We start from the raw sequence: 27,794 nt of genomic DNA on the forward strand, positions 1-27,794 counted from the left end.
CCTCATCATGGGACTGAAACTGCCTTGGTCGCACTGGTTGATGATCTCCGGCGAGCTAGGGACAAAGGTGAGAGCTGTTTCCTAGTTCTGCTGGATCTCTCAGCGGCCTTTGATACAATCGACCATAACATCCTTCTGGACCGTCTAGAGGGGTTGGGAGCTGGGGGCACTGTTATACAGTGGTTCCGCTCCTTCCTCCTGGGCCGTGTTCAGAAAGTGGTGGTGGGGGATGAGTGTTCAGACCCTTGGGCCCTCACTTGTGGGGTACCTCAGGGTTCCGTCCTCTCCCCCATGCTTTTTAACATCTATATGAAGCCGCTGGGAGAGATCATCAGGGGGTTTGGACTGGGTGTCCATCAATATGCAGATGATACCCAGCTCTACCTCTCTTTCAAATCAGAGCCAGTGAAGGCGGTGAAGGTCCTGTGTGAGTGCCTGGAGGCGGTTGGAGGATGGATGGCGGCTAATGGGTTGAAGTTGAATCCTGACAAGACAGAAGTACTGTTTTTGGGGGACAGGGGGCGGGCTGGTGTGGAGGACTCCCTGGTCCTGAATGCGGTAACTGTGCCCCTGAAGGACCAGGTGCGTAGCCTGGGAGTCATTTTGGACTCACAGCTGTCCATGGAGGCGCAGGTCAATTCTGTATCCAGGGCAGCTGTCTACCAACTCCACCTGGTACGCAGGCTGAGACCCTACCTGCCCGCGGACTGTCTCGCCAGAGTGGTGCATGCTCTAGTTATCTCCCGCTTGGACTACTGCAATGCGCTCTACGTGGGGCTACCTTTGAAGGTGACTCGGAAACTACAGCTAATCCAGAATGCGGCAGCTAGACTGGTGACTGGGGGCAGCCGCCGAGACCACATAACACCGGTCTTGAAAGACCTACATTGGCTCCCAGTACGTTTCCGAGCACAATTCAAAGTGTTGGTGTTGACCTTTAAAGCCCTAAATGGCCTCGGCCCAGTATACCTGAAGGAGCGTCTCCACCCCCATCGTTCTGCCCGGACGCTGAGGTCCAGCGCCGAGGGCCTTCTGGCGGTTCCCTCATTGCGAGAAGCAAAGCTACAGGGAACCAGGCAGAGGGCCTTTTCGGTAGTGGCGCCTGCCCTGTGGAATGCCCTCCCATCAGATGTCAAAACGATAAACAACTACCTGACATTCAGAAGACATCTTAAGGCAGCCCTGTTCAGGGAAGTTTTTAATGTATGATATTTTAGTGGGGTTTTTGGTTTCTATGGAAGCCGCCCAGAGTGGCTGGGGAAACCCAGCCAGATGGGCGGGGTACAAATAATAAATTATTATTATTATTATTATTATTATATAACAGCAGTTTCAACGCAAGGGTAAATAAAATTTGAGGAAAGAACAGAAAAGTCTTGAACTGGCAGAGATAATTTCTCCAGGCATATCCTATTAGGAAGTTCAATAAGCTTGCAGAAGTGATACAGTAGCTGAATCTATTCTTCCGCTGCAATGTGCCGGACTAGAAAATGTTTCTACAATACTGGGTCAGTTGTAGTAACACATTGACATGCTCTGTCCCCATTACTACATATCCCCCAGCTGTTGTAGTATTTGTTCTTACAAATTAGTTAAATAGGAGCTGACAAATCAAATTGCATTAATGCATCAGGCCTGTTCCACCAATCGCCAGTGTGTGTTTGTGGATTTGCTTACAGGCATGAGTAGAACTGGTTCACACAGATCAAATCGTTTATTTTCAACTCTCTTGTGATGTGTGTGTTTTACCGAAGGAGGGGAAGATGTTGATTGTAACCTACTATTGCCAGTGCCCTGCATCAGCTCAAAGGCCACCCAGAAAGAACTGTAATGATAAGATAAAAGTAGGGTAGAATCTCCAAACAAATAATCCGGAGAGCCTAATTTGAGGTTTTAAATTCCTGTTTAGTCAGACAAACATCGATTGGACTTTCTGATCTATTGTGTATATATACAGACCTCACAAATCAATCCTTTGGTGTGACAAGAATATGTATTTTATAAGAAGTTGCGGCATTCAACTTCCTATATGACTAAATAAACCATAGAAGAAAATGTTCCAACTATTTGGCTTTGCTATCACTTTCTGCTTGCTCCAACACCTTTCTGCTGTAGGATTATGGTACAGTCTCTGAATGTAAAGTAATGCAAATTGATCCAGCTTCTTTTTCTCTATTTTTCCTTTAGCTGGCTGTGTTAATTTAATCTGACATTGTGGAACATGGTGTTTCTCAAATGCTAAAGCAATGCAAATATTGCAATATTTCTGCAATCTAGGTGTGAAGGACAATGAAACAGTGAAATTAAGCAAAACTTTTAGGCTTTTGCCACACATTTCTCCTTTTAGAATAAAGTTCACAACAGAAATTAGAAATAAGGTGCTGTTCAGGTGTTAGTGGCTTATCCCACAGTTCTGCTGCAGTGTTTGTAGAACTTCTAAATAAGGCTTGGTGCAATTAGCCATTATTTTTATATTCTAGGTGTAGTATTTTACTAGGAGCATCTCTATACAGTGGTGCATTGGGTTAAGTACTTAATTCGTTCTGGAGGTCCGTTCTTAACCTGAAACTGTTCTTAACCTGAAGCACCACTTTAGCTAATGGGGCCTCTTCCTGCTGCAGTGCGGCCGGAGCACAATTCCTGTTCTTATCCTGAAGCAAAGTTCTTAACCTGAGGTACTATTTCTGGGTTAGCGGAGTCTGTAACCTGAAGCATATGTAACCCGAGGTACCACTGTATAGGCGGATGTTACACTGTAGTTTCCATTGCAACCATTTTCATAATATTAGAACTCATTTATTGTTGGAGGATTCAGGGCAGATAAAAGAATGTACTTCTTCATGCAGTGCAGTTAAACTATGGAACTCGTTCTTGCAACAGGCAATGATGGCTGGGTGGCTTTAGAAGAGAATTGGACAAATTCATGGAGGAGAATGCTATTGAAAGCTGTTAGCCCAGATGACTAAGCCCTGCCTCCACAGTTCGAGGCAGTAATGCTTCTGAATAGCAGTTGCTTGAAACCGCAGGAGAAAAGAGTGCTGTTGTGCTCGAATTCTGCTTGTGGGTTTGCCAATGTGAGAACAACAAAAAGCTGGACTAGATGTACCACTGGCCTGATCCAGCAAGCTCTTCTAATGTTTTAAAGTAATAGTTCCATATGGAGCCACTGTCCTCTCAAAACTATCGTAGAAGTCTAGTTTTCTTTGCAATCCTTTCAAGTCTACACTGCATATTCTTCCTATTTTATTTTATTTATTGAAAATATGTAAGGGAGGGTGTTATTATAACATTGCTTTTTGAGCTTGTTCGAGCATTTTAGCCTCAACTCTGGATCCAAGATTCTGGGGGTTTTTTTGTTTCTCTTGTGCATCCTATAAATGCTAGGGGAGGGAATGTGTTTTATTTCCAAAGGCTTCATCACCAAGACCACACACCCCCTTCTTTCTTTTTTACATTGTATTAGCCAGGTTCAAGCAGATACTTGGAACAGCAGAAAAATAAAAGTTCTTGTCTAGGTTCTCACCACTGAGTCTAGTAATGATGGTAATTCTGCTGCTGCTGTTTAATTGGTTTTATGGATCCTGGCTCGATTTCTTAAAAAGCCACAGAGTCTTTAGAGTAGGGGATCTTTGGCTGGGTGCCTCCCAAATTAATATATTAAATTGTGGACTGCCTTGGAAATACCTGAGATGAACAGAACATTCTATTAGCTTTTCATGTCACAAAACCCTGTGAACCATCACCAAACACTTGCTGAGTTTGTCAGTTGTCTCTGTAAAAATGCAGCATAAGCAGCTATAGAAGCACATGCAATATCCCACACACCCTGCTTGCTTCTTCAGTGTATGTGCTTCACGGCTGTTCGATTCATTCATTAGCTGTGTCATACATTTTTGCTGCTAGTTCTGCAACACACTTTATTACTAAAAATGGAGGGACCTGGGCAGACAGGGGGAAATGGAAGGGCCCTCGAAAGCTTCCGAGATTGTTGCCTGGCCAATCTGGAGATGAGCATTGACAGCACTGTTTGAATAGAAAGGCCAGCTGAATCTCAGCCATTCTGCCCCCCTCTGTTATTGGTTATAGAAATAAACATGGCCCTGGGACATTCCCAGTGGGGAGATACTGCAGCTTCCCAAACGCTTCTTCTGGTTATGCACAACAATAGCTGCATATGTCCGTCCCCCCCACCAGCAAAAAAAGTTACAGGATAGTGTTAATCGAAACAGAAGTCAGATGTTTACAGGTCAGGCACACACGAAATGTATATCAGAAGGATAACAGTGCTAAAGATTTGTTTATTTATTTACTTGAAAAGGTAAGGTGGAATACAAAGTCACTGTTATAAGTTACAGAATGTGGGAGGGAAGGCTGAGAGGAAAGGAGGGAGAACACACACACCCCTCTACTGGCAGCATGTCAGCTAATGGAAAAAGCAAAGTATGAATAGAAGTATTGTATTCGACTTCATAAAATGAAATATTCCCCTGGGAAAGCTTAGGTTGCAAGATAAGTGAAATACCTTCAGATGCCATCCTGGTCAACTATAAACACAATCATGACTTCTTGGGTTTTTGGTTTGTTTGTTCTTAAGGCAGCACAAATTTTTATTGCTTTGTGTATAAAAGTGGGCTGTTGCTTTAAAAAAATGCTGTTTACAAGGGAAGATCGTTACCAGGGTTGAGTCCTTATGTGAGAAATCCAGCCTGTTCTTAATACATTTGTTTGGAAGTAAGCCCATTGATTTGTACTGAAATTGCTTTCAAATAAGCATGCATAGGATTGTAGCCCTTGGCTATCTAGAATATTTATCACATATGCACTTTCACTCTTCTAATTTTTTAAAAAAGATTTTTATTTATTTATTTTTCAGTTACTGTTCACAGAGAGTGAACCAGACAGTGAGATGTTGCCTCCCCGCTTCCTTTCCAACGGCTGGGTGCAGATCTGACAGTAGCACATTTATTCCTAGAAATGCTTTCTGTTCTGCAAGAGTAAATTCTAGATGGAATAGACTCCTCGCAACCACATCCTTTCAATTTGCTAGAAATGCAACTGAGAGCCTGAATTAATTTTTCACAGGTCACTTAAGGCATGTCAGATTTTTGTCATGATTTACCAGGGCTGGTTTTAAATTAGCTCAAAGACAAATTAATCTATATCTTGTACACTGCCCAGCAGTTCTTCCACAGCGTGCCAAGAATTGTCGTCTTTATGCCCAGAGACTACTAATTGAGCCAACTCAGTTTAACAGCTACAGGTGCAAGTGTAAAAACCCTTCTGTTTGGCTTTTAATATTAGGAAGATTGGGAAAAGAGACAGATGGACCAAACCACTGGATTATGCAAGGGTATTCACCTGCATCTGATTTACAGAGGGATATGCAACAGGGGAAATCAGTTTTGTTTCCATTTTAATGTGATTTGCACTTCCCAAATCTGTCTTTCCAAATTCACGCTTCTCCAGATTTTACTATGCAAAATAAAAGGTGTTCAAAAATGTGTATGTTAGAGGAAAGTGTGCATAAGAATTCCTTTATTACTGAAAATAGCAAAGATAGACTAGAGAAAGTTGGTTGCAGAAATGTCTACATGAGGGGTAACTGCACACAAATGTGTATATTAGGAGAAAGTCACACTTTTCTTCATGAAGATTTTTAATTGCAAAGCGATGGGAAAATGTGGAGAACTGAACCTCAAGATTGCCCAAAAAAGGGGGGGGCTGAGTGAAACCAAATTGGACAGATTTGTCCATCCCCAGGTATGTGGCAAGGTTGCCCTTCCACTTGGCAGGACAGGATAGAACAGGAAGCAAAGCCAGATACAAGAGAGACTTCACACTGGGATAATTTGGTCATCCATAAAGAAGGCTGATGGCCGAAGAATTGATGCTTTTGAATTATGGTGCTGGAGGAGACTCTTGAGAGTCCCATGGACTGCAAGAAGACCAAATCTCTCCATTCTTAAGGAAATCAGCCCTGAGTGCTCAGTGGAAGGACAGGTCATGAAGCTGAGGCTCCAGTACTTTGGCCACCTCATAAGAAGAGAAGACTTCCTGGAGAAGACACTGATGCTGGGAAAGATGGAGGGCACAAGGAGAAGGGGGCGACAGAGGACGAGATGGTTGGATAGTGTTTTCGAGGTTACCAGCATGAGTTTGACCAAACTGCGGGAGGCAGTGGAAGACAGGAGTGCCTGGCGTGCTCTGGTCCATGGGGTCACGAAGAGTCGGACACGACTAAACGACTAAACAACAACAAAATTTGGTCATCTGTGTTGCTCATGAGATTCTCTTCTAGCAAAACAAAATAATAATAAAAACCCCTGCAAATAAGAAATAGAAAGCTGCTGTGTGCTGAGTCAGGTTAATGGTCCACCTGGCACAATGTTGTCAGCACTGACTGCCAGTGGCTTTCCAGGGTTTCAGTCAGAAGTCTTTCCTAGTCCTCAGTGGTGATATTTGGGATTGAACCTGCAAGCTTCTGCTTGCTATTCATGTGCTTAGTCACTGAGCTTCAGGCTGGCCTTTTGAAGCTTTCAAGCGCAAGGACAATCTGCAGTATTTTATATTTTCTAAGTAATAAAATCGTTTTTGTTATGATGGTGATTGAATTCATTACCTGCCACTCACCAGCAGCTCCTAGGGTTAGCATATGCATTAATTATTGCTTCATGCATTTCATAACAAAATGCTGCCATCACAAATCAGCCTGCTGCTAGATCTTGGGTGATCACGATAGTGTGGTCATCACTTGCCCCAACAGAAAATCCCCTGCTCTGGAAAGGAACCAAAGGCTGAACTGCACATGCTGCAGCCTGTTTTGTTTAGCAAGTCATATCTACACCTCCCCAACCTGCCACCCCCAATTTTGTGTACTTATTTCTTCCACATCCTCACCAAGCTCTGGAGTGTGTTTCTTCCGCAGTAGCAATTCTGTTTGCCAATAATAAAGTTATCTTTAGTTTTTCTGACAGTTCACATATTTGTGAATGTTCCTTTACTAATGATGGAGACAAATGCCAGCTAATTCATCCTTTTTAATCCCCTGCATCTAGAAAGGCAATTAGTTGATGGTATCTAAAGATAAATGGGAGTGACTAAAATAATTTATGGAAGCACAGGAAACAGCTCCCACAACTGGGAGCCCTTGGGTATTCCAGAGGTTTGGCACATCAACAAGCATGCATTGTAAACCTGCTGTCATAGTAATAGGGTATAAATGATTATTTCAACTGAAGCAATAGGCAAAGATGAAGCTGCTTTTTACTGAATCATACTGTTGGTCCAGCCAAGTGCCGTTATCAATTCCATGAGGAACCGATGCTGTGCCTTCCAGGTGTTGTTGGACTCTGCCTCCCATCAGCCCCAGTTTGCCTTGCCTATCATAAGGGAGGATGGGAGTTGTAGGTCAATGTCATCTGGCGGCACCACATTGGCTGCCCCTGGTCTGTTTTGACTAGCATAAGCTTTCTAGCAGATTTTTTATTTGTTTTATTTTTGTCACTTACTGCCTGAGGATTCAGCTGGAGGTGCAAAGGATAGACCTGGGAGCTTCCTCTGTGCAAAGACTGTACTCTCAGTATAAAGACAGCTTTCTATTTGCCTGATGTTTCCCAGGGAGTAAATGGGGTACATGCCTTGCGTACAGAAGATCTAAGGTTCCATCTCCTGAGAAAGACCCTGGGAAGCCACTGCCGCTCAGAATGTAGTACTGGGTTAGACAGGCCAGGTCTTGTTGTTCACATTTTAATTCAGTAGTTAAGCAGAAGCCTCTTGCATTTCATCATGGAGCTGTTGGGAACAGCGTTGTACAGTACTGGTGAGGGAGTGTTTTATATTAGGCTCAGGAGTGTCTGGAAACAAGGCCCCATATTGGCAGCGTTCCAGATGTGTTGATGTTTGAAGTCCTTTTTCTCTCAGGCTTCGAGGGAGGGATGGCAACACATAGTGCTGGGAACTGTGAATGGGATGTTGTTTGGGCTTGGTTTTCATTTTTAGTTTATTCCCCTCCCCATTGCAAGGCAGATGTATGTATGTTTGCATTTTAGGCTGTGCTCAGGCCTATTGTCACATTTCATTTTGTTTTCCTTTTTTCCCATCCCTCCCTTTCACTATCTCGGTTCAAATCTTTATACGATTCCTGTTCCTAGAATGCTTCCTGAGGTCTCAAGAGATGGGTGGGCACGCCTGTTTTGCCTTCCACACTTCCTGCTACTTGTTTTTCCCAACTTGCCCAGCACACAGACTGTCATGACTATTCCAGGTGAAAAGAGTATGTCTCAAAAAGCAAGTTTTAGTGAAAGATGAAATCAGTGAGCATTTGAGTGGCGATTGGAATGGAATTAACTGCTATGATGTTTCCAGAATCCACATTCTTTACACACTGGCAAGTGAAGTTCAAAAGTATTCAGGACATATGGCATGGTGCGGAAGTATGAGAGCTCTTGCACCAAGGTATTGATTGACTTATGCTTTTTATCTTGCATTTAGAGTCAAAGTGCCATAATAATTGGATTGATTTTTATGTAGCTCTGCACAGAGTTGCAAGTGAGTGTATTTCCGCAGGGCAGGATTGAAATAAAATTCATACTTTGTGCTGTATGGTTGGAACATAACATTTTCTGCCCCACTGCCAAGTGCTGTGCTTTAGCAAATATCTCCTAACTGCTAACACATGTTTGGGGGTGGGGAAGAAGAAGAGCAGCATGGAACGATCCAAGGAGCACAGTAGCATTTCTGCGTTTAGTACGCTAGCCATTAGTTACTGAGATGAGTAAATGCGTGGACTCCGGTGGGATGGTGGAATTGGAAAGGACAAAAGTATAAGGAAGATGCAGCCAGCTTGCCAAGGGTGTGGGTCAGAGGGGCAGTTTGGAGAGGATCCCTGCCCAGAAGCAGACCTAACCATATCAGAAGTGGCTTTCTGGGTGGGGTGGAGCAGCTACACTAGCTTCCTGGCAGCTCCGTCATTGTTGCTTGCGGGGAAGGGGAGAGGCGAAGCAGCAGGGAGGTCAGCATAATGCCCTGCCAGGGGTGCTGGATTGGCTCCACTGGTGCGTCTGCATTGCACCGACCTCCCATCTTGGCAAACAAGTTGCAGCAGTGACTCACCTGCCAGAAAGTTAGTGTAACGGCTTGGCCCCACCCAGTGAACCATTTCTGGCTGTGATGTCACTGCCACTTTTAATATACAGAGAATGAAGACCTGAGGATGGAAAGCGTGTTGACTTCTTCCCCTCACTGCCTTCAACAGGAGTGAAAGTATCTCATCAGTTGCTTTCTACTCCAAGCCCTAGCCAGTCACTCGTCCAGTTGAAATAGAGGACAAGAGTGGTCCTGCTGGGATTTTGATTACTTGAGCGGAGGAGTCCACTTAGTAAAGAAGAGAGTGTGTGTGTGTGCACTAGTATCTTGTGGGAATAATCAACTGCACATGGAGAGACTTCACTTCAAATGTGACATAAGAGATCCAATTTAATTGCACATTCAAAAGCATCCATGTGATGTCCAAAGGTAAAAGTATTTCATTTGTTTTTGAGTGTGGAAAACATTCAGTATTCAGTACATGCACGCTGGGTTCAAGGTAAAACAAAAAGCAAAATTCTTCCGTTTCTCAGTGCCCACCTTTTGTGAATTTAGTTCAGGGTTCTCTGTAACATTTTCTGCATTATTGTTAAGTAACCAAAAGGAATGAATGGTGTGTGGGTGTTCTGAAAGTATTTTGAAAGTCTCTGGTTTTCTGGAATCCATCATGGACTGTTTGCTGTGTTGCTAATAAATAAATTAGGAAGCTTGTGCAGAAAGGTTTATTATAACTATAATCAATAAATAAAATATAATCTGGCTTCAGATTGAGGAACCCTTGCCTGTCCTGGTGGATAATCTATACTAAGAAGGTGCATCCATGCTGGCTCTGTTGGACCTTTCAGTAGGGATGGGAGAGGAATTCAGAGAGACTTGAGAGTGTTCCAAAGTAGACTCACCTGATTCACACCTCCTTGACCAATGTGGCCCACTTCCCAAATCCACACCTCACCATTCATTCATTCATTCATTCATTCATTCTTAAAAAGATTTTAAACCTGCCTTTCAGGGCATACTATAAATCCACTGGAACACAGGACATGTTCCAGAGGATAGGATTGCCCAGCCTCTGCTATTTTTGTTACTCTTGCGAAAACCTCTTCCCCTCCAGAGCTGACCAAATGAATATCAAAGAAAAGCTTTCACCCATATACTGACTCACCAACACCAACTTCCACTCGGTCCTGTTTGCTTAAGACTCCTGTCTCTCCAGCTAAGGCTGGATTTGACAAATGACACTTGAGGCTTTCCCACAAAGATAATGAAACCCAGAACATGACAAAACATTCCCAGTTCTGAACACAAAAGCCACAGTTTTTTAAGAATGCACTCTGTTCAAAACAAATCTGGAGTATATTATCAATCTGGATCAATTTAATCTCTTTAACAGTCTTCTTTTCCCTTTTGGGGACTCTGCCATACATTGTTATGTATTTTTCATATAGGAATGGGCATTGTAAATTGGTGTGTCTGATATGAAAGAGCCATCACTAGTCAATCTGCCAGACTCCATGAAAGTAAATTGCAATATTTGCATTGAACTGCTGGGTGATCTTAAACAAGACATTTGCAGCTTCCATACCTGTTTATTTTTTGTCAAGCTGATGTGCAATTCAGTCATGAGGAATGATTTGCCCATATATCACACAGATTATTCATTTACATTTTGCACTCTTCTCATTCTGAAGTCCGGGAGCATGCATCAATGGAATTAAAATATGTAAAATACCTTTAAAAGAGCAGAGGGAGCAAATTTTATTCCTTTTCACTGCCACAACCAACTGAGTCTTGGCCAGAAAAGTCAGTCTTGGTAGAAAAGGGGAATCAGACAGAGCATATCTGTGCTACAAATTACATTGGCTTTAGAGAAGTTTAAAATGCCATGGCTCTCCTCAAATAATCCTAGCTGTTGTAATTTAGCACACTCCTTAAGAAATTGGTTAAATCTTGCTTGCAGCTTCTAAATAGGATTGAAGATACTGCAATATTTCTGCTCATTTAAAAAAATCATTTAAAAATGATTCAGAGGATACTACCTTACTGGATTTTACTAGTATCTGCCTATTCTGACATAATAAACCACATTCTGGCACTTTAAAGACCAGGGGTAGTATTCAGCTAAATTTTATTCTGAGTAGACCATTGCAATTAACGAACATGACCATGTCTATTAATTTCAGTAGGTCTACTCTAAGTAAACCTTTGTTGACTACTACCCCAGGACTGCAATCCTAACGACATCTACCTGGGATTCAGCATTCATGCAAATTGCGTACTCCTGTCACAAGTCAGCCCATCAAGAGAGTACTAAAGTCTCATAAGATATTTTTTAAGGACTGGATTTTTGAAAACATGAAATAACTCTTGGAAGTGTCCTCTATGTGTAAAGGTCTAAACTATATGTTACATAGACATGAGTCTCAGAAACCAATTAGCTGCACTGAGCTTGGAGAATCATGCAGTTTGTGAGCCTTTGAAGACAGGTGTGTGAAAGACTAATCTAGCTAAATTGGATTTTGCATTAATAATTTTCAAACACAAGAACAATTAGGGAGTCATTACTTGTCATTAAAAGCTTAGGGGAGAATTGAGATCAAAAGGCAATGGGAGAGTTGAAAGGTTAGATAAAAAATTATTCCATTTCTACCTTCTAAGACATCTTTGAATTTGACAGAAACTTTCTGAAAGCAAATTCTGATGTTGACTTTTTTTCTTCTAGTGCATTTCTCCTGTATCAATATGTACAAGTTTGTCCTTTGTGCTGAATGTTATATATGTCAACCAGTATTTTTATATTATACCCTGGGGGTTCTGTGGGTATACATATTTTAAATCGGGATGGCAAACCCCTGGCCTGTAAATCTTTCCATGCCTTTGAGAGCTTTTGTCTGACTGGGATGTGACCTTGGGCTATGTTAATGCCTCTTGTTTACCTGGGTGAAAGAGAGGGGTGTGGGTGTGTGTAGATACCTCTGACTTTAGACTGGCTGAAATACAGCCTGTTGTACAAAGGTAAGAGTTGCGTCCATTGCTCTGCCTAATTTTTCCCTCTGACCCCTCCTGGTGTGCAGCCCCCAGGACTCTAGATGGAACATGGCCTTCAGTCCTTCAGGCATGCTTTTAATGAACAAAAAATGGTGTGATCAATACATAGCTCATCAAAAGTAAGTACCACTGAGTACCATGGGGCTTACTCCTAGGAAGGTCAGTATAGTTGCAACCTAAATACTCTTCATTTACTTGTAACAGGAAGCTATAGTAAGGCCACATGCTTCAGGGTGAAAAATTGGACTGAAACTGGATCTCTTTCTAAAGAGATGCATGTGTCAGGTAACCAGTCTACTTCCCAAGGGAAATGAAAAAACGTGTCACTTGATCTGGGGTTCTTCCTCTATGCACTAGCTGTGAAAGCTCAGATCAAGCTGACTAGCAATGTCAGAAGAGACTCCTATTGAATTTCATCCGTTTCAATGTGGAGCCATGTATCATTCACTAGGTAATACACCACAGGTATTTGAGTTTTCACTCAGGTCATTTACTTGCCCCAAAGAAATCCTGTCACATAATAGGTGCTTTTCATCTGCAGGTTATATTTGATCCTCTTCCTTTCTTTCTCTTCCTCCTCCTTCTCCAGCCTTATGAGTTTCCTAAGTAAAAGCTGCACAGAGTAATCATTCAGTTGGTTATTTGCTTTGAGATGATCACAGCATAGGTCAAAGCTTTGAAGCATCTGTTCCCCAGTGAGAGATAATTCCCTGTTCCTAAAGGGTGCAAAGCATTATCTTTTCAAACATGTCAGATACTCTGTTTCCCCAGGGAAACATGCAAAAGAAATCAGCCAAGGTTAGATTTTGGCCTCTAGTGCCTTCCAAAAGTTCCAGGTGAACTAATAAACACAAGTGGCAGTCTTTCCGCTGTGCCTTAGGTATTATTATTATTATTATTATTATTATTATTAATTTCTTCTGTTGGGTGTCCTTTGCTTTTGCTGTAAATGAATGAGCATTTGTTACTCCTTGGTTGTGGTAGATCCAGACTTTGCCCCAAGGTGACAGTTCTGTTGCAGGGATAATTTAATTACCCAGCATTTGAACGGAAATATTTCGTGGATAGAAAATTACACTCCTGCTCTAAATGTACACCTCTATTTTATTACACATCGAAATGTTACATGGAACGTAGTTGTCAGAGTGTCATGAACACCAGCAGGAGAGTAACCTGACATCAGTGATTAGTGCAATTCTGTGTACACTTACTGGAGAGTAAGCTCTATTGAATACAGTGGGGACATACCTCTGAGCAAACATAGATAGTATGTAAAAACCTCCAAGGAAGGAGAATCCATAATGTTCTGAGGGAGTCCGTTCTCTTGTTGTACAGCTCTTACCATTAGAAAGTTCTTCCTGATGTTTAGTTGGAATCTTCTTTCTTATAACTTGAAGCCATTGGTTCAGGTCCTAGCCCCCAGAGCATGAGAAAACAAGCTTGCTCCATCTTCCATGTGACAGTCCTTAAGATATCAGAAGATATCTCCTCTCAGTCTCTTTTTCTCCAGGCTAAACAGCTCCAACTTGGTCAACTATTGCTTATAATACTTGGTTTCCAGAGTCATCTTGGTTACTCTCCTCTGCACACATTCCACATTAATGTCCACAGCAGATCCTGCTCCCTGATTAGGTATTTAGGAGAGACCCCAGTGTTAGAGCACTGGTTCCAACACAGAGAGGAAGTCACTGTCTTTTGCTGACTCAGTTCCAGCACTGCCAAAATATTGTTCTCTTTCACACAGAGGGAGATACCTTCCAGCCAGGGGAGAGGGGGAAGAAAGATACACATCCACATATCCTCCCTGAAGGATATTCAGCTGTTTAGCTTATGTAGAACACATCAACTGTATTTGGCCATCTCTTCAGGCCCCTTTTCCCATCACAAAAAAGGCAAATGCCAGGACATGTTTGTCTACCTGGTTTGATTTCTTGACAGTCCATTTTACAACCAGAATCACAGTGGTAGTGAGGGAGGGGAGGATACTAAAACTTCATGTAGTCTAAACCAGTTATTGAAACTATAGAACCATTGAGGGGTTTGGTTTTTTGGTGGGGTGGGGAGCTGGAAATCACTGCAATATGAAGGAAATGGACAGGAAAAGGAGCTGTAGAAACGGAGGCACAGTGAGACAGATAACCCAGGGAAGATAGAGTTTCCAAGTTGAAATCCTGAGAGAGTGCTTTCAACTTCACAGGGGGAATAAAAGAAAGAATTTCATAACTGCAGCATTGCAGCTCTGAGGCAAACAACAAGGACTTGAAGGTAGTCTGGCTGTGGTTGAATTTCACAAACATATTTTGAACGAAGCAGTCAATTTTGGATTTCAGTCTTCTAGTTAAGGAAAGTTGACTCTGCTGTATAAAATAACCAAGGTGGCTTTGTAGCTATATTGGTCCCACAGAGTTAGGAGCATAGACAAAGTGCATGTGTCTTTCATTGAACCAGCTAACTTATTTAAAGTAATATGAGCTTGCAAGGTGCCCTGGAGCAAAAATAAACAAATGACAGAATAAGTTCTAAGAGTCGGCCATTGGGCCACTTCAGATGAAACAAGGCCAAAGAGGTGGTGGAGGGTAAGCCATGATGGTTAAATTACAGGGTGGAGCCTCTGCATATTTGAATTTGTAAGACAAAATGCATTAAGCAGAGCCTTTTGAAATCTGAGGCTACTACAATCCCCCAGGTCTCTTCTCGCCCCCTGCTTCCCCTCTCAGCCATATTCTCTTGCATGATACAAGCCTGTTAGATTGCTTCTTATTGCTGATTTCTCCCCCTGCCTATCCTCAAGCTGATTCTAGCAACCAAAAGGTCAAGAAAACCTGGTTTGCTTTGGAGCATTCATCACACATTGTTTTCTTAAGGAGGCTCTCCCCCATACGGATATGCTATTATGGGGAGACCTGCTGCGTCTGCTAATAGAAGGTATGACAAAACTGGGTTTTGTTTCTCTTTTCTGCAAATCATAGGCTTTGATATTCCTTCAAACCTGCTTCCTTCTCACACACAGAGACCCTTTTTATAGGCTCTAAGTAAGATTTATTCTGTGACACTCATTGGGGGATACTATAAGAGAAAAATAAATGCTGCAGAGCAAACTGGTCACGAGTGACCAAATCAACATGTTAGGCTTTTCTGTCTGTTTTTTATTAGGCTGCCACAGCTGGGATTTACTTCATTCTAAAGCTCTTCTGTTCACAGTGCAAAAGTAGGCATATTTCTGTCAAGTTGTACATTTACCTTCTTTCTTCCCCTCTGGGAGATAAGGGCCCCAATTCTAGACAGTGGGCAAGATAGAAGCTCACACACATAGCCAGAGATGTTTTCACTGAAGTGTGCACGGGGTGCAAGATTCGGTTTGGACTCCAGTCTGGTGTTTTAGAAAACCTCAGTCCAAAGCACTATGCAGGCTGGCTGATTTGCCTTAGGGGCCTACTGAATTTCTCTTTTGTGTAAAAAAGAGGACTGCTGTATTTTAATATTTGTTGGAAGCCACCCCAGCCAGATAGGCGGGGTAACAACAACAACAACAACAACAATTGGAAATAACAAAAACAACACCTATAACTTTCCCTCCTTTTGACAAAAGTGGGTGAAATTTGCAGGCATAGTGGCCCTTCCAGTGAATACAGCCTACCAAATTACAGACAAATGGGTCCAGGGGTTTTGTGTGTGTGTGTGTGTGTGTTGGGCACCTTTAAAAGTTGTTTTTTTAAAAGGAATATTGGACGGAAGATTAATTTTTGTCATACCCAACAATATAAATATATACTTGTAACTCCTTTTATACTTATCCCCTTAAATGAACCTGCCACCACCTTTCAAGAAATGAAGATTTTCTCCCTTCAGGTGCTATTAATAACACCATGAAAATGTTCTTGAAGGATGAAAATAGCTGCTTTGATTTCTAGCCCTATCAAGATGCTGCTGAGTAACAGCTGCCTTGCCAGACTTTGAAAATTCAAAAAAAAAAAAAAAAAAAAAAGGCTTTTCCTCTTGAGTTGTTCCTGGTCAAGGAATGCAAAAGAACAGAATTGCAATAGTAGATTTCAAATAAGTTATCATATTTTGGGGGGTTGCTTCCCTACGTTAATAACTCATTGCAAATAGAAATCCAGCACATAAGGGAAAGGGCCGAGCTAGAACTTTTACAACATTCATTTTTAGCATGTCAAAGCAGTCAACCTGATGTGGTATAGTCTACTGTGCAGTCTCATAATTCTACCACGTTGCTCCACTGCATGTTTCAACTGAACCATAGAAGACTGCTAAAACATAGAAAATCAGTACAGGAACTTTTAAAAACAGCAATCCTAAAACGTAAAAACAAAAATAAAAATGCTTATCTGAATTAGTCTCTAGCATTTAATAAGAACTCAGAGGTTACTTGTAAGGTAAAGAGCACAGGTACAAAAAACGTACTTCCTTTATTAGCAAACCTAGGGTATTAATGGTGAAAACGCACTAGCTCCATAGAATCAGTAGAGTCTAAATAAGAGATAGTGTTTCACAATGAAAGTGTGAGCTCCACAGTCACCATTCCTATGGAAGCAAGAGGCCAGAAACAAAAATATACCAAGCCACCCATATAGTCTTTTTCTAAAAGACTTTTCTTTTCTTCGTAGAAGATAAGAATCCAGACATTAGGACTGCTTGCTTATCTAAATGGAGACCACACTCGGCACCTTTTGAAGTTTGCCATCAGGAACAAAAGTTGCAGCGAGCAGCAACTTGTGGCAAAGGTCAGGTAGCATAAGGGAGATGGAAACTTTGCCATAGGCTCAGTCCCTGGATGCTGCAATAGGGTACCTTGCATAAGGAAAGAGTGTTTTATGTTTTTGATGAAACGAAGGAAGAATGGCTATTGTTACTATCATTGTTTAGCTACATAGATTAAGAGGATTTTAAGGCTTAGGTGTACCTTAAAACGCTGGTAAAATACAAGAGGTACACTACATAGCTTCCGTGGGAAATGGGGTGAATGTGAAGATGATGATGGAAGAGCAGTAAGCAAACAGGGTGTGGGCACCTCTGTTCCTTGGTAACTGTTCCAAACCACTATATATCTGTTGTAGCTCTAACCAATTACTTTGTAAGGTAAAGGTAAAGGGACCCCTGACCATTAGGTCCAGTCGTGACTGACTCTGGGGTTGCGGCGGTCATCTCGTTTTATTGGCCGAGGGAGCCGGTGTACAGCTTCTGGGTCATGTGGCCAGCATGACTAAGCGGCTTCTGGCGAACCAGAGCAGCGCACAGAAACGCCGTTTACCTTCCTACCGGAGCAGTACCTATTTATCTACTTGCACTTTGACGTGCTTTCGAACTGCTAGGTTGGCAGGAGCAGGGACTGAGCAACGGGAGCTCACCCCGTCGCGGGGATTCGAACCACCGACCTTCTGTTCGGCAAGTCCTAGGCTCTGTGGTTTAACCCACAGTGCCCCCCGCGTCCCTAATTACATTGTGGAGAACCTCAAATCTGGGTGTCAAATGTTGGCCCTCCAAGCTGCTCTGTATTCTGCCCAGGTCCCCTCAGAGGCCCTGCTCCATGCCCTCAAGTGCTTTTGCCTTTACTGAATTGTGTCCTTGAACTGTGATGGTGCCTCTTGTTTGCTTGGATAGGGAGTTTTGTTGGTGCGAAGGGAGTGTGGAAACCTCTGACTTTTGCCTAGCTGGAATTTGGCCTACTCTATAAAGGTAAGGGTCTTGTCCATTGCGCCACCCACTTGTTTCTGGCTCTCCTCAACATTGCTGAGCGGCTCCCAGAAAATTGCCCAGGAAGGGAAGCGGATCTCAGGCTGAAAACAATCCCCCACCCCTGGTCTATATCACTCAATCCTGTATATGTTATTTCAAAGTGAATTGAGGGAGCTTACTGCAAAGAAAGTGGATGTAGGAATTCAGTTGCTGCTGTTCTTTGAGTTACCGGTACATCTTTACAATTATGGAACTTGTAACTGGAATTTAAATGCTTTAATCCAAATCATATACCAGAGATATAGTAAATCCTTCTTAACTGCTAGTTTTTAGTGACTGTGATTAAGCAGCTATTGAATGGCATTTGTAGAATATTTATAATCTCATAAGGGTATACACACACAGAGACACACACACACAATTGCATGGGCTATAAAAAGAGCAGTGGGGGAAAAACTGCTATTCTCCCTCTCTAAATCTTCATTATATGAAATTACTGTGATAAAATGAAGCAGATTCCGTATATATGTAGTATGCAAATAACTAAGTATTTCCAGTAAATCGTTTCGGCCGCTACAGCCAATAATACTATTCTATATGTAGTAAACATCCATGTCTAACAGCTGTGCACAAGTTATTCCATAATAGGGACAGCCCTATAAAGGGGCAAAACCAGAAATATATATCTCTGGGGCAATAAAGGGTACAGTATAATATATAGAGCTCAATATCTTCCAACATGCCCAAGAAACACACACATTGTTGATGACCTAATGGAAAAATTGAATATCCACTACCAATATGGCGTCGTGTGAAGCCTAAGAAGGGGGAATGTTTTGAATCAAATAATATGCCTGAAAATACTGGTCATATCTGAGAAGGGCCTACCATCCTGAGGACTGAGAGGATCCAATACTGGTCTAATCATTTAGAACATCCTATTGAAGCCTTTTAAATATATATATATATATATATATATATATATATATATATATATCAAGTATAATAATTTTAGAAACCGGTGCATTCAGAGGTCAGCCTCCCCGACTAAACCATACCTATGTTGTATGATAATACAGAGCCTGGGGAAATATTAGAAACACAGGAAGCTGAGTCAGACCATTAGTCTATCTCACTCAGTTTTGCCTACACTGACTAGCCACAGCCCTCCAGGATTTCAAGCAAGAGCAAGATTTCCAGCCCTGCCTGGAGACACCAGGGCCTATTCCATACAAGCAGATGCTCTGCCACCAAGCTGTGGCGCTTCCCTGAGAAGAAAGCAAGCCACTGACTGAACCAAAGTAAACAACTGAGACACACTGTACAATTGTCATTAGTAGATAGAGTTGTACAGTATTCAAGGTTGTGCTAAGGTTCCATCAGTGCAAGGATTTCTCTATATGTGACAGAATATTCTCCTCCTCCATGTGCACCTTAAATCTGTTCTGTGGGATTTGGGGGGGGGAGGAGGAAACCCCTTGTGCTAGTGCTAGCACAAAACTAGCAAAAAAATCAGTTGAATGCTACCCATAATGATTTGTGGATTCTGGTCAGAACAAAGGAAGGACTCATCCCTGTCCTCAGCATGACCACAGCAGTCAGGGCTAATAATGCCCTCAGAAACAGATTGTGTAAGGTATCCAGGGCTGACATTATATTGAAGGAAGCTGAGACAGGTAGTGGGTGAAGGAAATGGTAGGTGGCTCTGGGCTCCATCTTACATACCTCGTCACCCACTCATTGACCTTTCTGCTGCTACAGCTGCTGCCAGTCACCCATCTGGTGCAGCCCTCTGCCACCCCTTCCATTCTTCCTTGATCTGAGGAATGGCCGGGGTGTGTGTGTCCTTCCTCAGAGTAAGGCTGCAATGAGGTGGTGAAACAGCAACCGCAGTACAGATGAAAGAGTCAGTGGAGCCATAGAAGGAGGCAGCGGGGGTGGGGGAAGGGCCGCAATAGCTGCAGAGCTCTGCCTGCCTCAGTCTCTTGTGCTGGCCCTGTGGGTCTCTGACATCTTCATATATCCCCACCACCAAACCTCCACCCAGTCTCAGCATACAAAGTAGTAGTGTGATACTGAATTAGTATACAGGTTCTGAAATGAAGAGAAGCATCACTGTTGGTTAGGAACCACTGAAAAGCTTCAAGCTTTCTAAGTTGGGAAAGGCAAGGTGCAAGTCAGCTTCACGTCTTTTTGTCATGTTTTGTTTGAGGATACATGGAGCGATGGTTGTGTGTGGTGCATGTGCTTTCTCTGGATTGGGACATATGCGTTTCATTGCTGTGGGAGATGTGTGGGCTCAGTTTTAGACATGCAAATAAGCCTAGGAAGAAGAAGCCACTCAGACATCCACATTTAGAATGACAGAAGTCACTCAGAGTGAATCAAACAAATTGTGCATCCCACATTCAGTTTGCCTCTTCAGCATATTTGTTCTTATTGCTGCTATATGATGAATGACGTGGTATATACTCACATGCTCGTTCTGAGCCTAACACTGGGTGCAGTGTCTGGGCAGGAACTTCTCCCTTCCTTAACATCTCATTCACAGAGTGCTGCAATACCAGCTTATGTCATTTATATCCTGATCTCACACCCACAGGGTTCATTCACTACCCGTTTAGTTGTTTTGTTTCTGTTGTAATAAAAATTGAGTGACTTGGAGACTGGCTGCGGAGAGCAAGTGTGGTCAGAAATGACAAATGTTTCTGGCTCTCTTCCTTTCCCGCCCTCCCCTCCCTCTGAGTGAACAGAGCGCAGCTTTATCCTCTCTGGTCAGGGATCAAACTGCTGTGCGTCCCTGCTCCTGCTACTAATGCAAGCCATATTAAGCGCCATGCTAGACACACTTATGTGAAATGAAGTTGCATTGAAGCCAGTGGTCATTACTTACGAAGGATGTCAGCTCTAGTTTAGTGTATTTCAAATTTCCCAGTTGACAGTCTTTCCCCACCAGCCCCCACAACCTTTCTCTTGGCTCCGTACACAAGATCTTTTTTCTTGATAGTACTTCAGAACTGTAGAGGCCACTGTGTCGTTAATAAAGTAAGATCGATGACCTGCCCAAAATATACACTTGGCAATATTAATGGATTCAGCACACTGCCTATGTATGCTTTTAACAAAAAGAGCTAGTTAAGCCCATTTGTAGGTCATCCTGATGGAAGTGGGAATGAACCTTTGTCAATTGAAGCCTATGACTGGGTTGGCCATCCACAATTGAGGTGACAGTGCTGAGCATTCTTTAGTCTCCCAAACAAGCAGCTGGTTCAGAGTCGTTTTAAGGCCATTCTATACCGTGCATGGAGGCATTCTCTAATGTTGAGAACCTCCCTTTCTCTGAAGGTAGGGTTGCAGTCAGTGTCTAGTTCCTGGATAGTCTATAAATTGGCTTCAGATAAAGATGCAGAAGCTACTAAGCATTAATTAATTAAGGATTATATTGAGGAGTGGTGAAATAGCAGGCTATAGTATCATTAGGGTTTCACATTATTACAACTTACAGTGCTACCTCTGTTTACGTACTTAATTTGTTCTGGAGGTCTGTTCTTAACCTGAAACTGTTCTTAACCTGAAGCACCACTTTAGCTAATCGGGCCTCCTCCTGCCGCTGCGCCGCCGGAGCACGATTTCTGTTCTCATCCTGAAGCAAAGTTTTTAACCTGAAGCACTATTTCTGGGTTAGCAGAGTCTGTAACCTGAAGCGTATGTAACCTGAAGCATATGTAACCTGAGGTACCACTGTACTTTGTTTTTTTTAGTTATTACTGGGAATATGTGTGATTTGAACATCAAATTGAAGAAGAACCAAGGACCACTAGATTTGGTGCTGGTTTTAATCTGCAGACTGGCAGACTGTCATTTTGTTCTCCCTCCTCCCCAAAGAAATGCCTGAACTTTAGTGGACTTTCAGTGGATCAGCATTTGCACAGTGTCTGTGTGAGTGTGATGCAGTGAGTAACCTCAAATCTTCACTGGCATCTATTATGGCTTTTTGGAGGGCTCATAAGTGGGCGAAGCAGGGTGCCAGTGTCAGAGCTGGCACTATTCACTTGTCAGGTGTTATGAAGCCACACATCAACCTGTAGGCACAGCAGCGAGTGAAAGAGCCCAATATTACTTGTAGTTAAGAAAGGAAATATTTCTAGAAATACACTTTCCTCATGGCTATCTATCGTGAAGAGAAATCAAAGGTTGCATTCAGTCACAAAAACACAGCATAACTACCAAACAAATTCTCCCTCTTGTTTTTGCATGATTTGACGGGGAACCATTCATTATATGAGAAGTGCATTTGGAAAACTGGTGCACTGCAAAAGGAAGCCATGAACAAGGGTTGTTTTTTTGTTTTGTTTTGTAGATACCTGAACTAGCCAGACTTTAGAAGTGGCAGGCTGTTGGAGCCAGAATGCATAACGCTGCTCACACTGGAAGGACATAAAATAAATCTTTTAAAAGCCACTACTTTATTTGGCTTGATTTATATTGCTTGATTAAATCCTTTTGTGTGCATGTGCTGCAGAAGCATTGCAATGTTGCTGCATTCAAAAAACAAGACACAATGTTTTCTTTCTTTTAAAAACCTGGAGAGTATAACATCCAAGAGCATATAACTTCGACCAGGAGTAAAGGCTGTGCAAATACTGAAAAGCAATTAAAGAGGCATTAAACCAAGCCAAGCGGCTGGGCTCTTAAGGAAAATAAAACTCTGTCCATTTTGTATCTTGGCAGTGAGTCTGCTAAGCTATAGTCAAGGCAGCACTGCTTGTGAAAGGGAGAAAAGAAGATGAATTAGCGGCTTATTTCCCTATTTTGTAAAGCTATGGAAATCCCTGAGTGCCTCCTGGGCCATTTCTAGATAAACATCAGATAAAATAAGCTGTTTTTCTTTGGTTATCATCTCAGAAAGGATGGTTTAGACTGTCATGGGATGTGCGTTTGATCTAAACCTCAAACCTCAGATGGGATATAGACCCCAAGAGCTAATGTTTAGTGACTTGGATTAGAGTCCCAAGACCTGGTTGTGCTCAATATGCCACAAATACAGTATGGGGAACTGAAAAAAGTGATATGGGGTTCCACTTTTTAAAATGATAATTTATATTGCATTCTGATTAAATCAGAAAATATATATATGACTGGCTTCACATAAATAGTTGCAGTTGGGCACACGAGCAGGGCTTAAAGACAACTGAATAGCTGTAGATAAGAAAGATGAATAAAAGCAGTTTGCAAGAGAAGAGTAAAATAAATACTGAGCACACTGTAAAGGTGGCACATTTGTAGAGCAGCATTTATGGCAGGTTTTATAGACTTTTTGAATGAGCAGAACTTAATAACTGAGCAACACTCAAATTATTTTGGGTAGTAATAACTGTTGTTTGTGCACTTCACTGTATTTCTTTGTTTTCATACAAAAAACCCCCTGATGTCTTAATGTCTTATTGATGACTGTGTAAAATCATCAAAGTATGGACTATGAGGAATCACTTCATTATGAAAATTAGCAAACCTTTTCAAAAGCATTAGAATAAGGAGCCTCTCTCTGTGCTACCTCATTTCAAGGCAATCACACTCTCCTTGCTTGATGCTTACCAGGACCTCAGATACCACTTCTCTTGTCAGAGGAGCACAGCTTTGACTACTACGTAGCATCTGGGATTCCTGCTTCTCCCCCTCAGCCTTTTGCTATGTGGTTTTAACCACGTTGCCGCAGGACAACATCTTGAATCTGTACAGGCATATCCTGTCCATCTAATGCCACAAAGTATACATGTTTATCCAAGAAGCTCCGAGCAGTTTTTATGGTTGCAATCCTAACCTAATTTACCTGGGAATTATGTGGGATTTACTTCTGACTAGATGTGTTTAGAAGTGCAGCATTAGGCTCCTAACAGTCCTATGAGGTAAGTTTTTAGCCACAACTCCAGTCTTCCTCACCAGGTTTTCTATAACAACAACAACAACAACAACAACAACAACAACTTATTATTTATATCCCGCCCATCTGGTTGGGTCGCCCCCCCCCCCCGCCACTCTGGGCAGCTTCCAACAAAACACTAAAATACAGTAACCTATTAAACATTAAAAGCTTCCCTAAACAGGGCTGCCAAATCTTTCAGACTACAACTCCCATCATCCCTGACCATTGCCCATGCTGACTGGCAATGATCTGAAGTCCAAAACATCAGGAGGGCAACAGGTTGGGGAAGGCTACACTACAATGGGTCTCCAATTTTGTTCTGAATAGTCCTTAAAGTCAGCTACCTCCAGTTGTCTCCAATCTCCCCAGTCTTTCCTTATGTAAGGTACCAAGTTATGTGTTTTCTTTCTGCCTGCCCAGGCTTTAACTTGCATTTCCCCAAGGCTTGGCATGGGTCAAGCAAACAATGCTAGGTTGTAACTTTTCCTTGCAATGGTTGTGGAGATGTTTTTATTTAAATATTTTGTTGGAAACCGCCCAGAGTGGCTGGGGAAACCCAGCCAGATGGGCGGGGTATAAAAATAAATTGTTGTTGTTGTTGTTGTTAGTATTGACTTTACAAGTGGGTGTGATAAAATCCTCTTTCAAGGAAGTCTCAGGGTGAAAAAATAGGTCATGTCCCCATGAAGAAGAAAAGAATTCTGGCATGTGTGTGTTCAACTCCATGCAGTGTTTTGGATCTGCTTTCAAAGGGGACTTTGAGAATTGTTTGACGTTTCTTTTCCCGTATTGCCTTTTGTGCTGGCTCTATATCACCAGAGTATTTCAGTTCTGAATTCTTTCCGCTTCTTTTCAATGAAAAGGAAATCCACTCTTAAAATGTCAAAATACTTGGGTTTTCTTTTTCTATTTCTTGTGGGGGATAAACTGAGGATCACTTCACACAACCATTGGGCTCCCCACCTGGAATTCTGCATGTGTCGGCTTCCTGCTTCTGCTAGAAGGCTATATGCAGCTGCCGTCCACCTGCAGGATTGCTGTTTGTTTTTGCACTGCATTACGAACCTGCTTGGGCTATTATAGTGTTTTGAGTAGGGCGGGTGTTTTATAGTGTTTTTGAGTCCCTCCTAATTCCTGGATCCAGCAAAGATTTAATTGTTGGAATAACTAGGTCAGGTTCTTCATAATAGCCCCCTAAGTATGGGTCATTAAGGTAGAAAGGAAGTGGCTTTGTGCCAGGGGACATATGGGTGGGTGCTCCTCTCTCAACTAGCTGTTAGTCACCACCCCTTTATACATAATACTAATAGGCACACAACTGGGGAGAGGAAGGTATCATATCTTGACAAGGACAAGCAAGGCAAAAGTGGGGTTTATCACCCAGGAATAAAGTGCAAGCAGGCACGTAGTCCCAAATACATCTTTTGCTTAATATGTCTTATGGGGTGATATGGGTCCTTAAAAAAAAAGTTTGCTTCAAGAAGATCAGCCTAGATGGGAGAGGTTCTTGTCTAGATCCCTAGAAAATTCTTGACCTATATCTCTCCCTTCCACAAATCATACTGACCCAGTTTTGCCAAGGAGAGTGTTGTATATGGCTCCATCCAAGCAACCATATACCCCTACCACTCCTGGAGAATCAAACTTAAAATGATAGGCTCCCAAAGGCCATTGAGTTCAACCCTCTGCAATACAGGAATCTCAACTAAATCATTTATGACAGATGGCTATCCAACCTCTGCTTAAAAATCTCCAAAGAAGGAGAGTCCACAACTGTCTGAGGGAGTCTGTTCCACTGTCGGAACAGCTCTTACCATCAGAAAGTTCTTTCTGATGTTTAATCGGAATCTTCTTTCATGTAACTTGAAGCCATAGGTTCATGTCCTGCTCTCCAGCAGGAGAAAACAAGCTTGCTCCATCTTCCATGTGACAGCCCCTTAGATATTTGAAGATGGCTATAATATTTCCTCTCAGTCTCCTATTCTCTAGGCTAAATATCCTCAACTCAGTCAACTGGTCCTTGTAAGACTTGGTTTCCAGACCCTTGGTCATCTTGGTCACTCTCCTCTGCACATACTCCAGCTTGCTAATATCCTTTTTGAATTGTGGTGCCCAGAACTGGACACAGTATTCCTGTTGTAGTCTAACCAAGGCAGAATAGAATACATTTGTACTGCAGAATGGGTTAAAACATGCTGCCTTATACTGAAGCAGACCACTGGGATACCTAGACTGATTCTATTAATCCTGATCTCTCTGTGATCTCAGGCAGGATTCCTCCTTGGTTGATCATGTGTGCTGCTTGAGTATTTGAATATGAGTCTTTTTATATACAAAACAGGAATTCTTTCACTAGGCTGTGACCCATCCTTCTATTACTCTTGCTAATTGTGTTGTATTTCCAGATTATTATTATTTTTAATGATGAAAATTAACTGTAACTACAGGTTTCCTACAAGGCAGGAGCTGATTTAAACATTACTTGCTGTCAGCATAAAGACTGCATGAAACTATTACACCAAATGAAAAGTGCTAATTCATGTCAGAACACAACTCTCTAATGTATAGAAATCTTTAATTTTTGCTATTTACACAGATGCTTTGTTCCTCGTCCTTCTGTGATGGAGGGAAGTCAAATATGTAGGCATCTCAATCATTATTCAATTCCCATGGAGAAGAAGAGGCAGTGTTTGTTTGAGGAATGTAACAGTAAATCAATAGATTATTTGAGAGAATAGAAAAAGTGGAGTGATTCAGGATTCAGAGGGTAGAAAGAACATAATTTTCTCTATATAACAATTTGTAACATACTAGGCCTGGGTTCTAATATCAGGGCTTGGGCACTGAACTCATTGGACCACCAAGGCAACTTGCAAAGGGAAGGCATTGTTGACCTGATCCCAACTTTGCTGCAACGCTGCTCTTGCCAGTCGCCAGATGTGGTTCTGCACTTCCCAGCTTACCAGGGATCAGAGTGATGATAAAGAGGGCTGCTTTCTTTCTTAGCAATGCATTACCTGCAACAATTGACTTTTAAAAAAGAAAAAAGAAAAAGCCTTGAGTCCAAAATATATCTGAATTACAAAGAAACATTTCTGACACATAGATACAAACTCCTGTTCCTGACTCTATTTTTTTATATTCTCCCCTTTCCTTGTCATTTCTTAAATCAGGCTTTCACAGCTTGTGAGCCACCAAATCAAGTTTAGCAATGTCCTGCCACCGGCTAAATATTGAATATACCCCCACTGTTTGCTGGCTCCATGCAGACTAGAAAACCAGTAGGTTATGTTACATTTAACATGATGGAAGGTCACGTGATCTTTCTCCATAGAATACCTCAGTGATTCTGAGCATCCACAACCTTTCCCATCTGTGTGTGTGTGTAAATCTAGAGGCCAGAGATGCATCCATTGTTCCACTACATTAGATGTAGGGAACATTTGACCCTCCAGATATTGCTGAAGAGCAACTCAGATTTGCTGGAGAACAAATCACTGACCATTGGCTATGCTTGCTAGGGCTGATCTCCTATCCTGTAGTTGTTTGACCCTGGATAAGAGGAGACTGAGATGAGATACGATAGCCACCTTCAAATATATTCTTGGCTGTCACATGGAAGATGGAGCAAGCTTGTTTCCTCCCGCTCCAGAGGGTAGGACCCCGAAAGATTCAAGTTACAAGAAAGGAAATTCCACCTAAATACAGTCATACCTCAGGTTACAGACGCTTCAGGTTGCACGTTTTCGGGTTGCGCACCGCACCAAACCCGGAAGTACTGGAACGGGTTACTTCCAGGTTTCGGCGCATGCGCAGAAGCACTAAATCATGCTATGCGCAGAAGTGCCGAATTGCGACCCATGCATGCGCAGACGAGGCACTGCGGGTTGCAAACGCTGCAGGTTGCGAATGTGCCTCCCACATGGATCAAGTTCGCAACCCAAGCTTCCACTGTATAAGGAAGAACTTTATTGGCGGTAAAAGCTGGTCAACCATGAAACGGACTCTCTTGGATGTTTTAGTAAAGATTCCTAGACAATTCCATGAT

The 27,794-nt window shown here is 42.3% G+C and overlaps 1 protein-coding gene across 2 annotated transcripts in view; it reads left to right on the top strand.

The window, feature by feature from the left end:
- The window catches only part of ABTB2 (ankyrin repeat and BTB domain containing 2), a 155,065-nt gene that overhangs the window by 61,508 nt on the left and 65,763 nt on the right, over positions 1 to 27,794 (top strand). Inside the window, exon 1 of one of the 2 annotated variants that reach the window (XM_077929254.1) lies at positions 14,811 to 15,054. The exons of the other annotated variant lie outside the window; for it this stretch is intronic. Within the exon in view, the coding sequence (XP_077785380.1) occupies positions 15,015 to 15,054 (40 nt within the window). The 5' untranslated portion in view covers positions 14,811 to 15,014. Of the gene's footprint in view, positions 1 to 14,810; positions 15,055 to 27,794 lie in introns of those variants that run through there. 2 annotated transcript variants of the gene reach the window in all.

Source organism: Podarcis muralis, chromosome 1 (assembly GCF_964188315.1).
Source record: "Podarcis muralis chromosome 1, rPodMur119.hap1.1, whole genome shotgun sequence".
Lineage (NCBI taxonomy): Eukaryota > Metazoa > Chordata > Lepidosauria > Squamata > Lacertidae > Podarcis > Podarcis muralis.